The sequence below is a fragment of the Podarcis vaucheri genome (assembly GCF_965113315.1).
Source record: "Podarcis vaucheri genome assembly, chromosome: 16".
Classification (NCBI taxonomy): Eukaryota; Metazoa; Chordata; class Lepidosauria; order Squamata; family Lacertidae; genus Podarcis; species Podarcis vaucheri.
This window is the reverse complement of record NC_138754.1, coordinates 926597-943903: the sequence shown is the minus strand read 5'-3', so window position 1 is coordinate 943903 and position 17307 is coordinate 926597. Positions and strand designations below refer to the sequence as shown.

Genomic DNA, 17307 nt, shown 5'->3' with positions numbered 1-17307 from the left:
ACCTGATGTGCATCTTACCAGCTTAAGAGGTGAAAGCAAAGTCTCAGGTCTTCGCGAACCACACTTGTAAGGTTGCACGGATAGGGTTTGTGCTGAGGCGTGGCAATTACAGATGTTTCTTTTCTTTGGGGAGCAAGGAGAACATCTTTAGCCCTCCAGATGTTGCTGGACTGCAAGTTGCACTTGCCCCCAGCAGCCAGCATAGCCGGCAAGATCAGGTTGAAATTGGCATGGCTGGTGTTGCAGCCATTTGATCCGGAGGGCAGGTAGCCCTCGTGGAATCCCCCAGATGTTGCAGGACTCCAAATCCCATCAGTCCCAGACAGCTGGAGCAGGGGGTCAGGGAGGAGGAGGAGGATGGGAGTTGGGAGTCAAGCAACAACAACTGGAAGTCACCAGATTTGGGAAGGCCTGATGCCTTAAAAAAACAACAGGATAATTTAGCATCATAACATTGGGCGACTGGTCAGGAGTTTGTCCTGGTCCTGATAATGAGTGGCTAGAATTAGCTAATTCTTGTTTAATGTGCAAAGTGGCCCCTTTATAGTCATCCGTAGGAGAGCAGTCCCTGGGGTCAGTTCTGCACTCTTTGCAAAACAAGAAAGTGTGTCCCCGTGTGGAAGGAGAAATAAACAGCTGTGTCTCTTGTCTGTTTAAAAGTTGCGGTAACTTGGTGCGTGGTTTAGAGAGGCTCTCTGACTGAGGGGGTGGCGGAATCCCTTCCAAATGTGTGGCTGATGGGTGCTTAATCTGCCAGTAGGATGATGATTATGGAGGAGGAGGAGGGCCCCCCTCCTTCCTCCAGTCTCTCTCAGATGATGGACAGCAAGCGATTGTGCTGAGGCGCACTCTGCCCTTGCAGGAGTTAAACCTTCCCAGGAAGCAGCAGCCTCCGCCACAGCGGAATCAGCCCACGTCCATCCCGCACAGGAAATCAGATTAACTGTCTGGACAAGGGCAGTGGTGCTGAAGGGGGCGGCTTTATCTCTCTGAATGTCAAGCCGAGTTGGACAGAAGCTTCTTGGCTGCTATGGCTGCTTCTCTTTCTCAGTTCCTGGCCGAGGCCTCTGGGGGAAATACTCCTCTTTCTATCCATTGCCCCATGCACACATGGAGGAACCCTCTCTGTCGCCTGGGCAATAATACTCTAATAGGGATCCGTTTTGCAGCCCCAGGGCCATGTTCCTTTGCTGGTGGTGGGGGCACACAGGGCTGTGGTGGGTGGAGACAGAGGCAAAGTGCGTGGGACCACCGATTCCATACCTCTTTGTGTACTGTAGGCTATTTCCTTCACGCCCCCCTCTCTGCCCTCCACCTAAGCAAGCGAGAGTTCAGTGACGTTCTCCGACCAGGATATCTGTTTTCCTCACTGTCTTGTCTTTATTTCCAGTAGTGGACCCATAGCACCACACAAACACCTTCCCCACTCCGCACCTCCCACTCCCACACAGCGTTTGATATTTGCCAGGCGCATTTTGCGGGTGGCGCTGTGGTCTAAACCACTTGCTGATCAGAAGGTTGGCGGATCGAATCCCCACCACGGGGTGAGCTCCCGTTGCTCGGTCCCTGCTCCTGCCAACCTAGCAGTTCATAAGCAAGTACAAGTAGATAAATAGGTACCGCTCCAGCGGGAGGATAAACGGTGTTTCCGTGCGCTGCTCTGGTTCACCAGAAGCGGCTTAGTCATGCTGGCCACATGAACCAGAAGCTGTCTGCAGACAAACGCCGGCTCCCTCGGCCTGAAAGCGAGATGATCGCCACGTCTCCATAGTCGTCCATGGCTGGACTTAACTGTCAGGGGTCCTTTTCCTTTATCGGCCACTTGCAACCAAGTGAAGATGCCTGGGTGCCAGGAGGCCACCTGACGCCTCCACTGTCTGGAAGTGCATGCCTTGGATCTTGACTGTTTTCACACACTAGCAACACATCCTGTAGAATTCTATTCCTGATATATTCTACCTGCTCCATCAGAATGAATTTCAGGGACCAAAAAGTCCTATTGGAAAATACGACTTCTGAGCCGTCTGGCCCCAAAATGACAGCTAGGCATTCTGTTTCGGCAACTGCAACCCGGGTTTAAGAAGCCGTTTGGCGCCTGGCGCCTTATATATGTGAATTTCTAACACTGCTGCCACAGGCTTTCTTTAAAAGAAGACTAGGCAAATTCACGGAGGAGACGACTGTAGATGGCTCCTCTTCAGTGCTTCTGGAGACCAGTTGCTGGAACCCGCCGGAGTTTTCTCTTGCGTTCCGGTCCTGCTAGAGGGCTTTGCAAAAGGGGCTCACGGTTTGCCACTGTGAGATGAGGGTGCTGGACTAGATAGATGCGCCACTGGCCTGATCCAGCAGCCAGGCTCTTCTTACGCTACTACTGTATGTTCTTACGCTTCGCTGCGTGTCGTCGCAACTGTAAAATGTACCCTAGTGCACACAGTTAAAACCGGCATTTGCTTCTATGAATTGTGCTGATGGCCAGCAACTTAAAACAGTACTGTCATACCTCGGGTTACAGACGCTTCAGGTTGTGTTTTTTCGGGTTACGGACCCGCCGAAACCTGCAAGTACTGGAATAGGTTACTTCCAGGTTTCGTGCATGCACAGAAGCGCTAAATTGCACTTTGCGCATGCACAAAAGTGCCGAATTGCAACCTGCGCGTGTGCAGACGCGCTGCTGCGGGTTGCGAACATGCATCCCGCACGGATCACGTTTGCAACCCGAGCGTCCACTGTATTAAAAGGGGCTCTGGATATTCCCAGAGCCTTTGCAGGCCACTGAACTGTAACTGGATTACAGAACTGTAACTCTGGAAAAGGCAGTTCCCTCTCTTCCTGCTCTCTGGGACCCAGCTTCCACCCGTCTGGGGATGCATGCATAGGAATGGTTGGTTTTGACGTCAGAAAGTATGGCAGATGTGGAGAGCGCTGCTGTTGTGCTTGCGTCCTGCGCATTCCCGTTGGGGCATCTGGTCAGCCACTGTGAGGACAGGAGGCTCAACTAGACGGACTCTTGGACTGACCCAACAGCAGCCAGACTCTTCTGACATTCTTCGTGCCTCTGGTAGTCCCCAAACTCTCCTCAGCCCTAAAGCAGCCAGTTTTAGCTAATTTTGTTTACAAGATTAGACTATTAGGAGCTCAGAGGTAGGTGCGTGTGTCTGTGTGTTTAAAACCCTATCAATAGCCTTGTAAGACCCTCCTCTTGGTCGGGAGATTGACAGGCTGGTCTATTTCTGCTGGCGAGGCAACCCCGGTTAGTTAGTCAGAGAAATTGCGCTCATCTTTCTCTCTCTCTCTTTTCCTCCTTTTTCCCTTCTGTGAGGCATGAGTTCTGTGTGGTGAGCTGGAAGATTACACTTAGCCACTTGCAAATCAATCTCTCTCTCTCTTTCCCCGAGTTGACCCACTTTGAGGACTTGATCCTGCCTCCCGCCCCCCTTATAATCTCCTAATTGCAGCATTTTGTTCCACTCCGGCTCCTGAGATGGCAACTCTTTATTAGCCTTCTCTAATACATACATGCATACGTATATCTTTTAATGCCATATCTTCCAGGAGGTGCCAATGGCTGCTTCGTTCTTTTTTCATCTTGGCTTCAAATCAGCTAGAGAGTCTTTCTCTTTCTCTTTCTCTTTCTCTTTCTCTTTCTGCCTGCCCCTTGGAGACAACTTTGGGTCCTTCCCTATTTCCCCCACCCCCATCCTGACACGTCTCCCTGGGAGGAAATGCAGGGAAATTGGGGACTGGGTGAGGTGGGTTGAGGGGATGCACACCTGAGAACGACCAGCCAGTTGCATTACCTGGGCTGGTTTTAATCTGCCAGTTTTATCCCTGCACCTTCAGGGACGTGGGTGGCGCTGTGGGTTAAACCACAGAGCCTAGGACTTGCCGATCAGAAGGTCAGCGGTTCCAATCCCCATGACGGGGTGAGCTCCCGTTGCTCGGTCCCTGCTCCTGCCAACCTAGCAGTTCGAAAGCACCTCAAAGTGCAAGTAGATAAATAGGTACCACTCCGGCGGGAAGGTAAACGGCGTTTCCGTGCGCTGCTCTGGTTCACCAGAAGCGGCTTAGTCATGCTGGCCACATGACCCAGAAGATGTACGCCGGCTCCCTCGGCCAGTAAGGCGAGATGAGCACCGCAACCCCAGAATTGGCCACTACTGGACCTAACGGTCAGGGGTCCCTTTACCTTGACCCTGCACCTTCACACATTTTCAGTTGAACTCAGCAGAGTTCCCATTCTGGCTAGTCACTCCAAGAACTAAGAATGAATCCCCGAGTTGGCTTTTCCCCTCTTCCCTCCCCAGTCTCTTTTCCTTTTGTGTTGTGTATTTTTAGATTTGTTAGCCTGATGTGGGCACGGACTGCCAAGCTATTAGTATTTGCAAACTGTTCTTGGGACCCCTGTCTTTTTTGCCAGAGCAGGATTTTAAAAAGCTGTAAATAAATAAATAAATAAATAAATAAATAAATAAGAGCACACCTTTTTTTTTTCTTTTTTGGTGTGGGTAATTTGGAAGTAGGGCTTGCTACAAAATATTCACCTTGATTGGGGCTGCCACCGAAAGCGAGTCAGGCTCTGTGGGAACAAGCTGGAGGAGGGCCTCTCTATTGGGGGAGGGGGCAGCGACTAATGGGCATTAGCAGACCCTCAACTCAATTTCAGGCTCTCTTGAGCCTCTGGCCTTCCTTCACACGTCTGTAGTCCTGCTGTGCCTGAGGGCAACGTCCTGTTTCCGACCACTGCCCTTCCTCCAGGTTCTCTGCAGCACACTGCCCCTGCAGCTGGAGGCTCCATTTCTCTCCCCCCCCCCCGGTCTTTGTGGGCCAGTTTCGACCCTGGCAGTCAGACAGCTGCCTCTTTGGTGTCAAGGAAACATACAGGGCAGGCCTAGAGGAGGAGGAGGTGAAGTGAAAAGACGGAACAAAATCATCATCACCACCACCACCATTAGGCAGCTCCTGCTTTCATGCAATGTGCGAAGTACGGGAGGGCAGGTCCCTGCCCAAAAGGGGCTTCAGATGGATAATTTCATATTTAGGACAATGCCTTTAGTCTTTCTGGAAGGGCTGTGAGCACCAGCGCTCTGCGGCATAGCTGCCAAGCGTCCCTTATTTGGCGGGACAGTCCCTTATCCCAGCGCCATGTCCCGCTGCTGTCCCTTATTGATGAGGCTTCGTTTGGCTGCTGGCTGGGCTTTCTGCCTTTGGCTCAGAGGAGCTCAGAAGCTGAACATACCTGTGCCCCTTGGAACATCCCCTTATTTTGGCTGCTGAGCCCTTATTTTCGAGGCTGCTGGTCCCTTATTTTCAAATCTGTAAGTTGACAGCCATGCTCTGCGGAGGTGGCAGAGGGCCGGGTTGGTAGCGAATCTTTGCCGGCTGGGAAGCCCGTGGAAATCGCAGCACCCGTGGCTTGTGGCCTCATCCTCCCAGCAGAGGCAGACTTGGAAAACAAAACGCAGAAGAAGAAGAAAACGGGGGAGATGTGTGTGTTTGTGTGTGGAGGTGGTCCAAAGGGAGCACTGATCTGATGGAACGAGGATGTAATTACCTTCCTTCGCCTCCTTCCATGCCTGTAATTGTGGTTTCGGAAAGACATTCCGTGTTGTGCAAATGTGCTTGCTGAAGCAAGAGGTCTGAGCGCCTCTTTCCTTGGGGTGGGGCATGGGTTTGTGTGCGTGAGGGAGATTTCTCTCTCTCTTGCACACACACAGACCCTTCTTGGTTGTTTGGATGTTGCCGTTTTTGCTCTGATTTGGTTCTCGGTCCTTTTGTGGAGGGGATTCTCAAACCCTGCTAATTTCTCATTTTTTGGCCTGGGTTTCCACACACCCTTATTTTTTGCTTCTGCTTGCATCTGCTGATCTAGCATTTGCCGGCCTTGCCTCCCCACCACGCTGTGTTTTCCCAAATAAGCTCCCGTTTGTGCTCATTTGCATATCATAATAATTATTTTTTTGTGGAGGGTGGAGAGGCTTGTGGAAGCCCCGGAATTACCCAGGCTGTGTTTATACTGGAGCTCGTTTCTCAGGTGGAGATCTCGCTCTCCAGATGGTAATTATTATCTTTCTGAGATCAGGAAATAATACCTATCTGTATCTCCCATTTTCACAGGAGGTGATGGGTAAGGGTGCATGTTGGGGGGGGTGTTGTTGCTGCCCCCCCATAAGAGAAAAGGTACTTTCCTCCTCCATCCCCTGCAAGCTGGGGTCAAGCCCACGTAGCAAAACCAGGAATTCCTGGCCTCCGGGCTCAAACCACAGATTGCTGGAAGACTTGCTCTCCTTTTGCAAAAACCCTCTCCTGCTTCTGTCAAAGTCTCTTGTGCCCAGATCTCAGAGCCAACCCAGGCTGGCAGCCCCTTGGCATTTTGGGCAAAGGGACCCATTCCCTTTCCTGTGCCACCAGAGCAGACCCAAAAAGAGGTTTTTAGGTTGCTGGCCGTCGCTGCCTTTGTTGCTGGAGACTAGCCTTGCCCAAGCCAATGCCCTCCAGGTGTTCTGGACTTGCAAGCGCCAGCCAGCCCTGGGGCTGAGGGTGGGTGTATAGCTGCGCTAGTTTTGACCTGCAGACCAGCCAAGCTGAATGTTGGCAGGTTCAGAACAGATAAAAGAAAGTCCTTCTCTGCGCAGCGCACAGTTATAAACGATGGAACTCCCTCCTGATGGATGGCGTGAAAAGAGGATCGGGCAAATTCATGGATGAGGAGAAGGCTACCAATGGCTACATTGATGTACAGTCATACCTCGGGGTGAAGTTGCTTCAGGTTGAGCGCTTTCGGGTTGCGCTCTACTGTGACCCGGAAGTAATGGAACACGTTACTTCCGGGTTTCACTGCTTGCACATGTGCAGATGCTCAAAATGACATCACGCGCATGCGCAGAAGCGGCGAATGGCGACTCGCGCCGACCCGGGTTGCATTCTGCTCTGGATGCGAACGGGGCTCCGGAACGGATCCTGTTCGCATCCAGAGGTACCACTGTATATTTAATCTTTGTTGGAAGCCGCCCAGAGTGGGCAGGGTACAAATAAATTATTATTATTATTATCATTATTATTATTATTACAAGCCACCATGGCTGAGGCAGAAATGACTCTGCATAGCAGTTGCTGGAAACTGCAGGAGCAGAGAGTGCTGTAGTCTCCGGGTTCTGCTTGGGGGCTTCTTATAGTCACCTGGTTGTTGGGGGCTTCTTATAGTCACCTGGTTGTTGGCCACTGTGAGAACAGGATGCTGGACTAGATCTGCCCCCTTTGGCCTGATCCGCGAGCGCTTACGGTATCTTAAGTTCTCCTGAATCACTGTGACCAGGCTCTCTTCCTGCGCTGTGTTTGATGGTTGCTGTGTGTGGTGGCCCCTGGCTTCCCCCGCATTGTGCCCTCCAGATGCTTCGGACCACAACTCCCATGGCTGCCGCCCCGCCCCTGCTACCAGCCAGCGTTTGAGATGCAGCCCGATGCATGGTGCCTTTTTTCTGCAGTGCAGGAGAATGTGAAACTGAGCTCCTTTGCAGCAGTTCATGCCTGATCTTGCAGAGATCTTGCCCAGTGGACAGAAGTAGCAATTAGGAAAATGGTGTGTTGAGCTGCCCTAAGCATCCCCCCCAAAAAAAAATCTTTACACCGTAGACATGTGTGGTTACTTCAGCACTGGAATAAACAACAGCTGCGGATCTTGGTTTTGCAGGGGCCTAACTGTATGTTGTGTTAACTGAGTGTCGGGAAACAGTAAGGGGTGTGTGTGTGTGTGTGTGTGTGAGAGAGAGAGAGAGAGAGAGAGAGAGAGAGGGAGAGAGAGAGAAGTGAAAACAAGGAACCTGCACATGTTCAGAGGCATTTTGGCTGTCAGTCTGGTTTTAAATACAGTGGTACCTTGGTTTAAGAACAGCTTGTTTTACGAACAACTTGGATTAAGAACGCTTCAAACCCGGAAGTAGGTGTTTTGGTTTGTGAACTTTGCCTTGGAAGCTGAACATGTTGAGTTTGTTCTATTTGTAAACTGAGTCCCCCGCTGCTATGGGAAAGCAAGCCTTGGTTTAAGAACGCTTTGGTTTAAGAACGGACTTCCAGAATGGATTAAGTTTGCAAACCAAGGTACCACTGCGGTTTGTTAATTCCTTTGTAAAGGGAGCATTTCTCTTAGAGCAGGGCTTGGAGGGGCATTTGTGGCCCTTGGCGCGCGCTCTCTCTGGCCCTCAGGACTCTCCCTAGGCCAGGCCTCTGACTATCCCTGCTTTGCGCCCTCCGTGGGTGTGTTGCCTCGCCTGAATGGTGACCTTGAGCTCTCCTAATGCTTCTTGCTGGCCTGGATGGTGTGTGGTTGTGAGTGTGTGTAGAAAATAGGCTACTCCACACAGGTACAATTTTAATCCATTTCTATGCCTCTGGCCCCTCCCACTGCTGGCGTACGGCCCTTGGAAGATTGCCCAGAAAGAAATGTGGCCCTCAGGCTGGAAAAGGAGCTTTTCCTTAAAGCAAAGGGATTGGGGCCTTTGAGCCTGGAGTCCTGGAAGCTGCTGTGTTTTGTGGTTGTTGTGGCCTTTTCATGTCTACATCTCCTTTCTTTCTCTTTCTCTGTTTCCCTCACGCTCTCCTCTGGCCTTGCCTGGTCTCTCTGCCAACCCCTGTCTTTGGTGTCAATTTCTGTCTTCCCCTCCTTTGCAACAGACCAGCCAGTAAAAAGCACCCTCACCTGCCCAGGTAAGATGGGAGCAGCTGGGATGCAGAACGATTTGGGGGCAGGGATGGGGGGAACTGGCTGGGCTCCCAGCTCCCATCAGCCCTCCTCCAGTGGCCAGGGATGAGGATGATGGGAGATGGAGTTCCAGCAACATCTGGGTCGGCCACAGAAGTTCCCTCCTCCCTGCTGTACGATGTGTAACAACTGTGGATGTTATTATTATTGTTAAACATCATCTCTGTGTGTGGCCTGATGCTTTTGGCTCTCCCATACGACCCCCTGAAAGCCCAATATTTGACTTGAGGTGTGAGTCTCTCTCTCTCTTCCCTAAAGTGACCTCTTGACCATCAGTTACGCAGATCTCAGAGCATGCATTTAACAATTGGCTTCGCAAACTAGATGTGCATTTTCCCCCAGAGCTCAGCAGGTATTGGCGGTTTGCAATGGGGAGACAGAGTTGGGGCCAGAAATGGCTTTGAAGAAGGGGTGCCCTTGATGATGATGAGGACCTTGGTTGCCATGTTCTTTTCCGGACAGGGTTGTGGAAGCTGCGACCCCTGCCCCATGCGGCTGGGACCCCAACTCCCACCAGCCCCTGCAGCCCATGTGGCTGGTGGGAGGGTCAGTAGGCAGAACAGCTGCTTTGCATGCAGAAGGTCCCAGGCTCAGTCCCCGGGTGGGGCTGGGAGATACCCTGCGAGGCCATGGCCAGTCAAGGTGGACAGTCCTGAGCTGGATGGAGCAATAGCCTCTCTGCATAAGGCAGCGTCCTCTGTTCCAACGGCTGGCGGACGATGAGGATGTTGGGCGCTGGAGTCCAACAACGTGAGAAGGGGGCTGTTTATGATCATAGCTCTGGGGGTCTTTGGGGAGCAACTGAAGTGGGCAGGTGCAGTGGTCCCAGCCCAGCAGCAGGGTCCTTTGGCCATGGCTTTAAATCCGCCAGCACAGAGCTGATGAGAGGGGAACAATCGCCGGACATAACTCTTCCACTGTTGTCTGTTTTTGTCTGTCTCTCCACCCATCGCTGCTTGTCTTGTGTCCTTTCATCAGCCCCATTGCAGCCTGGTAAGATGTTGGATGTTCCTCTGCCTCTTGCTGTGTGTGTGTGTGTGTGTGTGTGTGTGTGTGTGTGTGTGTGTTTAATGTGGCTGCTTGCATGCCCTTCCCCTCCTCCTGCTCATGTTGTCACATGTTCATGGCTCCTTGACCCCTCCACCACTGGCTGTCCATGTCAAACCACCAGGAATGGCGTCCCTCAGAAGTGTGTGTGCGTGTGTGTGGTTGCCCCTTCCGCTTTCCACTGGTCTTTGAAGTCTGCTGCATTGCATCAACTCCCTCTGGGGTTTGGCCATGAATGCTGGGGCAGCCTTGGTTGTCCCTGGGGGCCAGGCCTGACCAGGCCAGAGGCAGAAAACAGCAGGGAAGGGCAGCCGTGGCCACAGGAGGTCAGAGGGAAAGCAGAGGTTGAAGGTGACATCCCTCAGTTGGCTTGCCTTGCCTTGGTGGCCTTTCCAAATGGCCCCATGTGGCTCAGAAACTTCTATAAAGGACCAGGAATCCTCAGGCGCCTTGCGATGGCCTGGCTGGTGTTCTCAAGGCTCTGTGGGCCGGTCAAGGGGACATCTAGAACCTCCTTGCATCTGGGGATACCCGCTTCCATCTTCTGCTCTTGGGGCAGCAGTGAGAGGAGAAGCATCGACCCCAGCGACGAAAACCTCACAGTCCCTGTTTCCACATGGGCTGGCGCAATTCCTGCAGCGTTGAGGAGAACTTAGTGCTGAATTTAAGGGAGCAGGGGTTCTGCCAAGGAGGAACGGGGTCTGCTTATTACAAAGTACTGGGTTCCTATTCGTCTCACGTGTCCCTCAGCCGAGATACATACAATGGGTCAGAAGTGGCCTGTTGCGACCGTGGCCAGCCAGATGTGGACTGCAACTCCCACCAGCCCAAAACATCTGGTGGGTGCTCGGTTGGCAGTCACTCGGTTGCTGCAACCCTCTCCCCGTTGCTTTGCTCCTTCTCTCAGTCCCTTCCTTCCTTCTCTCTCTCCATCTGCAGGTTGAGCAGCCTGTCTTCCCTGGGCGACTCGGCTCCCGAACGACGCTCTCCTGGACACCGCCGTCAGCCATCCGACTCCAGCGAAACAACAGGTGAGCCCTTTTTTCTCCTGGGGGAGAGGCGGGAAGAGGGGCAGCAGCAGTGAGGGTCTTCCTGGTCGCCCTTGGCTGCTTCTCAGAGCTGCGCCAAATCAAGTCCGTTCCCCCGGAAGCCTTTCAGTGCCACGGCTCTTGAGGAGGCGGGCTCCTGCCTGAACTTGGTGGAGGAACAGCATAATAAGCCTTGATCTTCTGTTTTCCTCTTCTTCCTCCTCCAAGGTTTGGTCCAGCGTTGCGTCATTATCCAGAAAGACCAGCATGGCTTTGGCTTCACTGTCAGTGGGGACAGGATCGTCTTGGTGCAGTCTGTACGGCCAGGTGAGCAGTGTGGGGAGTTGGGGGGTGGGCTTTGGGGCCTGGCCTCTGCTCATAGGCCCCTGACTCCTTCCCCTGACTCAACCCTCCACAGAAACAGGAACTGAATCTAACTGGGAAAGTGAGCTGGCAGCCTTTGCCAGTTCCCACCTGCAACATGGGGGCAATCATGTTGTTCTACCTTAAAGGACTGGTGTAAGGACTGCAACATAACGGCCCGGTTTGAACATAACACTCCTGGCTCCACAGCCCACGGTTTTATAAGCTAGGAATCATTATCACACTTGTACACACAGCCCTCTCTTCACACAGCGGCTTCAGTTCTTTGAACCTCTCCTGTTCAAAATCACAGTTTCTTTTTTCATCTGGAAGAGGGAACTATGGTTTAATGTCCATTTTAGGGCCAGGATCATGAACTCGAATCCAGCTGCGGTTTTAAAATCCTGGCTAGCAAAATAAACATCCAAATGGTGTGGGGAAAATAAGAATAAAAAATACACAACACCTGCAGATTATTTACGGCATAATCTCAAAAGCCTGTCTGTCTCCTGTGTCGTGTTTTGTGCTGCTGTTTCCACAGGGGGGGCCGCCATGAAGGCCGGCGTTCAGGAGGGTGACCGGATTGTCAAAGTGAGTAGTTCTGAACTTACCCAGGTAGAAAAACGACCCCTTCTGCCATGTTCCTGAGCGCCTCCCTCGCCCTTGGGCAAGCGTCAGGAAAAGTTTGCATCTCCTTTGCTCCCCATCCTTCCTCCAAGGACCTGAAGGTGTTGTCTCTTCTGTCTTAACCCCGTTCCTTCCCTCACAACTACACCAGCCCCGGGTCGCCCAGCAAGGATTGCGATGGATGAGCAGGGATTTGAACCAGCTGCTCCCCAGAGCAAGCACCAGGCTGGCTCTGAGGACGTGCCTGGTCCTGGGCGTCCAAGAGGAGACCTCCACTTCTCCTAAGATGCCAGGGGCATGTGGGGGTGCAGGGAGCCTGTTGTCTCTCCAGCATGACTCCCCCAGCACCCTCTGATTCCCTCTCTTCTTGTGCCAGGTGAACGGGACGATGGTGACCAACAGCTCCCACCTGGAAGTCGTGAAGCTCATAAAATGTGAGTGGGCCACGCCGGCAGGCCCTGAATTAAAACACCGGCTTTTAGCCCTTCTGGGGAATATGGGGGCAGTGTGTGTGTGTGTGTGTGTGTGTGTGTGTGTGTGTGTTTGTGCCCATGGCAAGAAGGTTGGAGAAACTCCCCAGCAAGGGTACTGAAGACCCATGTGGGCACATAATAATAATAATAATAATAATAATAATAATAATAATAATAAACAAAATAAAATTTTATTTACATCCTGCCCTCCTCAGCCGAAGCCGGGCTCAGAGCGGCTAACAACAATAAAAATAACACAGCATTCTCAAATCAATTCATTTTAAAATCAATTCAAAATCAAATTCATGGCAGCCATTGGGCTAGAGTTCTCTGAGGATTGCCAAAGGAGGGGGTCAGACTGTGCCCTTGCCAAAGGCCTGCTGGAACAGCTCTGTCTTGCAGGCCCTGTATAAAGATGTCAAGTCCCGCAGGGCCCTAGTCTCTTGGGACAGAGCGTTCCACCAGATCGGGGTCACGGCTGAAAAAGCCCTGGCTCTGGACCTCCAAGATGTTTTTGTTTGAAGACCGCAAGGTCCTCCGTGGGATGTACCAGGAGAGGCGGTCCCGTAGGTATCTGTCTTTGGGGGACAGAAAAGGGGAACAGGCTCATGAAGAAATGAGTGCATAGTTACACTATGGAACTCTCTGCTGCAGGAGCCAGCATTGCTTCTGAATGTTAGTTGCTGGAAACCTCAGGAGGGGAGATTGCTCAGTTCCTGCTTGGGGCATCTGGCCAACCACTGTGAGAACAGAATGCTGGACTAGATGGCCCATGGGCCGGATTCAGCAGACTCTTGTTGTTGTTGTGAAACACTTTCTTTGCACACATTTTGCCTTGTATCTCAGTTCTACAGATGCTTGAAATAGTAACAACAACAACAACAACAACAACAACAACAACAACAACAACAACAATTTTTATTTATACCCCACCCTCCTTGGCCAGAGCCAGGCTCAGGGTGGCTAACACCAGTAAAATTACAATGAAAACATAATGGCGGGGGGAGAAGGGGGAAAAACCCAATTTAAAATACAATTTAAAATGCAGCCTCATTCTAGTAGCAGCCCATAAATCAAAACCGTAAGGGGAGGAAAACATAAGGGTCAGACTGAGTCCAAACCAAAGGCCAGGCGGATCAGCTGTCTTGCAGGCACTGTGGAAAGATGTCAAGTCCCGCAGGGCCCTGGTCTCTTGAGACAGAGCGTTCCACCAAGTCGGGGCCAGTGCTGAAAAGGCCCTGGTCCTAGTTGAGACCAATCTAACCACCTTGAGGCTCAGGACCACCAAAGTGTTTTTATTTGTGGACCTTAAGGTGCTCCGCGGGGCAGACCAGGAGAGGCAGTCCTGTAGGTGCGAGGGTCCTATGAATGAAATCTGGGGGTTATGGTTCATTTGGTCTGGTGGGCGTGTGCCCCCCTCTCAGGGAGACGGGGACCGCCAAACGGCTCATGTTTTTAACACGAATCTTTCTGTCTTGTCCCTTCCTGACCTCCCCCCTCACTGCTCCCCCCAGCCGGTGCTTACGTCGCCCTCACCCTCTTGGGCTCCCCTCCTGCCTCCGTGGGGTTCCTGGGCTCCCAGCAGGATGGGCACCCGCCGGGGGCTCCTCAGGTCACACCTGCGTGCCCTCCTCCGCCCCCTCCGCCACCGCTGCCTCCGCCGCAGCGCATCACGGGGCCAAAGCCACTGCAGGTATGAGAGGGGGGGTCCTGGGCAGTGGGGCTGGAGGACAGGGCAGAGTCAGTAGGCAGCCTTAACTGACCTCGCTTCCTCCCCTCTCCGGCCTTTTCGAAAACTCTTAGGATCCAGAAGTCCAGAAGCACGCAACACAGATTCTCCGCAACATGCTGAGGCAGGAGGAGGCAGAGCTGCAGGTAGGAATCATAGAATCGAAGGGTTGGAGGGGCCCTCCAAAGGTCATCTACTCCAACCCTCTGCGGTGAAGGAATCACAGATGACAGATGGTCCAACCAGGGGGTGAAGCGGGGCTCTGCTGGACCGGTCATGGTGGTTTTGCTTGCCTCCTGAGCCTGGGGTCTTGCCAGCAGCAGAGCAGTTCATTGTGGTGGAATGCGACCCCCTTCCTAGTTCGCTGCACTGGGCTCTCTTGTGGAGCCACAGGGCCCTTTGGGGCTTGTAAGCGCTTGTGGAGGGACGCGGGTGGCGCTGTGGGTTAAACCACAGAGCCTAGGGCTTGCTGATCAGAAGGTTGGCGGTTTGAATCCCCTCAACGGGGTGAGCTCCTGTTGCTCGGTCCCTGCTCCTGCCCACCTAGCAGTTCGAAAGCAAGTGCAAGTAGATAAATAGCTACCGCTCTGGCGGGAAGGTAAACGGCGTTTCCGTGTGCTGCTCTGGTTCGCCAGAAGCGGCTTAGTCCTGCTGGCCACATGACCCAGAAGCTGTACGCCGGCTCCCTCGGCCAGTAAAGCGAGATGAGCGCCGCAACCCCAGAGTCGGACATGACTGGACCTAACGGTCAGGGGTCCCTTGACCTTTAAGTGCTTGTGGGGTGGTGGGATACAGGCAGGACTGAGGCCTCTGGGTGTTGCTGGATTCCCTGACCATTGGCCATCCTGGCAGGAAGTTGGAGCCCCGCTACTTGCCTGATCTCCCCCCGTTTGAAGCCAGCAGTCACCCCATGTTGCCGTTTCTCTTACTGCCACCCTCTTGCAAATTTGAGGGGTTTTCTGTCCCTGTGCAGAAACCAGCCCCTGCCCTCCTTGTCTCCACCAATTCTAACAACTGGGATGGCGGCCATCACTTTTTTGAATTGATGATTGTGGCACTTGCCTTGCTAGGTGTGTGACATCATACTGGGTTCATAAGGAAAGGCTTAACTAATTGTAAAATGACTAACCAATGGGAACCCAAGGGGCAGAGTTAACTGTGTAGAAGGTTTAAGCACAGAGGGTTTTTTGGGAGTTAGCGTTGTTGAGAAGTCAGTCTGGCGTTAGAGAAGAGACAGAGGGGATAAGTTTGTGGGTTGGGCTAGTCTGGTGGGAGAGAATTTGTTAAGAGGAGTCAATCAAACAGTTGAGATTATCAGTCAGAAGGTATTAGGAAGGTATAGGCCAGTAAAGAAACTAAAGTTAAGATACTGTCAGGAATATTATCTGAGAAACCATAAGCTTGTTAATGTTTGTAAAATAAAGTTGTTGTTTTTTAGTTCACTTCTAACAACTGTCTGGACTCAGTGTTTTACCAGAGAGTAACGTGTTGGTGACAGCGGGGAAGCGAGCGCAGTGGTGGCGCAGGGATCAATAGACTGTTAAACGTCCGGGGACCCTGTGTGATCGCCACAATGATCTTGGCCAATGCTTTACGTTTTGCTAGCCCTTTGCAAAATCTACTGGACAGCCTTGCCTCCCTGTCAGTCGGGGGGTGGGGGGCCACCAGTTGGATCTCTCTCTTGAAAAAGCAGCCTGTAATCTCGGTATCTGCCCTCCACCCTGGAGCAGCGTTGCTACGAAGCTTACAATCGGAATCCAGCTTCCCTGATCGAGGAGCAGATTGAAGGCGCTCGCCGGAGAGTCAGTCAGCTGCAGCACAAGATCCGCCAAGAGACAGGAGGGTTTCTGGTGAGTAGGTGGCTGTGGGGGTGGGCACTGTGTTGCGGAGGGGGCAGCGTGGAGCGTCGGCTGCAGTGAGAGTGGGTGAAGGTTGTGACAGGTGGAGCCTGGCGATGCTCAGCGGACAGTGGACGTTGGTGCCGTTTGCCAACGATGTGAGAGTTCCTGTGCCGCCACAGAGCACGCCATGCTCCATCCACACAGAGTGGGGTGCAGTGCTCCTGTTGTGGGGAGCTGCCAGCCACACACTCCTCCACCCCATTCTCTCCCACCTAGAGCCCGGTCTTTCTCCCCCGAATTTCAGTTGGCATTCTGCAGCCACAGAACAATATGCTCAGTCCCTAGCGGGGAATGCATCTTGCCACATCAGGTTTTTGTCCCTTCTAAAGTAATTTAATAATAATAATAATAATAATAATTAATAATGTATTATTTATACCCTGCCCTTCTAGCTGGGCTTCCCCAGCCACTCTGGGCGGCTTCCAACAAAATATTAAAATACCATAATACATCAGACATTAAAAGCTTCCCTAAACAGGGCTGCCTTCAGATGTCTTCTAAAAGTCACATAGTTCTTTATCCCCTTGATATCTGATGGAAGGGTGTTCCACAGGGCGGGTGCCACCACCAAGAAGGCCCTCTGCCCGGTTCCCTGTAACGTGGCTTCTCTCAGGGAGGGAACCACCAGAAGGCCCTCGGATCTGGACCGCAGTGTCCGGGCAGAATGATGGGGATGGAGACGCTCCTTCAGGTCTACTGGGCCTTTGAGGCCGTTTAGGGCTTTCAAGCTCAGCACCAGCCCTTTGAATTGTGCTCGGAAACGTCCTGGGAGCCAATGCAGGTCTTTCTAAAATAATTTTGACATGCCTGGGGAGAGTGTTACTGTTGCTCTCGGGTCTTGCTTGTGGGTCTCGCTTTGGGGCATCTGGTCAGCCACCATGAGGGCATCTGGCCTGATCCAGCAGCAGCCAGACTCCTCTTATGTTCAGAAGCAGTCCAGGTTCTTGGGGGCACTTGGCCACTGTGAGACCAGGAGGCGGGACTAGACTGGGCCCCCTTTGGAAGCCAGGCCCTTCGATAGTCTTAGGACTGATCCCAGGGTTGCTTTTCTCCATCCTCCCACCGTTCTTACAGGGAGGGTCAGTCTGGTGCTGAGCTCTCAACCGCTTTCCTTTTCAGGATTCCACCACCCGGCTCTTCAGTGACTTCAGCAGCTCCCGAGTCACCGATGGTGAGTTGTTCTGTGGGACAGGATGCCAGGGCCAGACAGCCAAGCAGCAAAGGAGGTTCCCACTGATTTGTGGGCCTTGTTTTCAGAAACGGTGTGTGTTTGTGTGTGTCAGAGGGGTCGGGGCTAGCTGAGCTTTCTCCCTTGTTTGCTGTTCTACATTTAGGGAACATAATGGGGAAAAAACAAATTTCCTATGCATAGAAGTGTGCAAAA

General features: G+C 52.5%; 1 protein-coding gene across 5 annotated transcripts in view; it reads left to right on the top strand.

The window, feature by feature from the left end:
- Positions 1-17307, top strand: part of ARHGEF11 (Rho guanine nucleotide exchange factor 11) — a 63108-nt gene that overhangs the window by 11221 nt on the left and 34580 nt on the right. For 4 of the 5 annotated variants that reach the window (XM_082202023.1, XM_082202025.1, XM_082202027.1 and 1 more), the window contains 9 exons: positions 8668-8700; positions 10742-10833; positions 11059-11157; positions 11735-11784; positions 12197-12254; positions 13808-13986; positions 14097-14168; positions 15753-15872; positions 17043-17094. In XM_082202023.1, the coding sequence (XP_082058149.1) occupies positions 8668-8700; positions 10742-10833; positions 11059-11157; positions 11735-11784; positions 12197-12254; positions 13808-13986; positions 14097-14168; positions 15753-15872; positions 17043-17094 (755 nt within the window). The remainder of the gene's footprint in view (positions 1-8667; positions 8701-10741; positions 10834-11058; positions 11158-11734; positions 11785-12196; positions 12255-13807; positions 13987-14096; positions 14169-15752; positions 15873-17042; positions 17095-17307) is intronic. The other variant, XM_082202026.1, reaches the window with a different exon arrangement.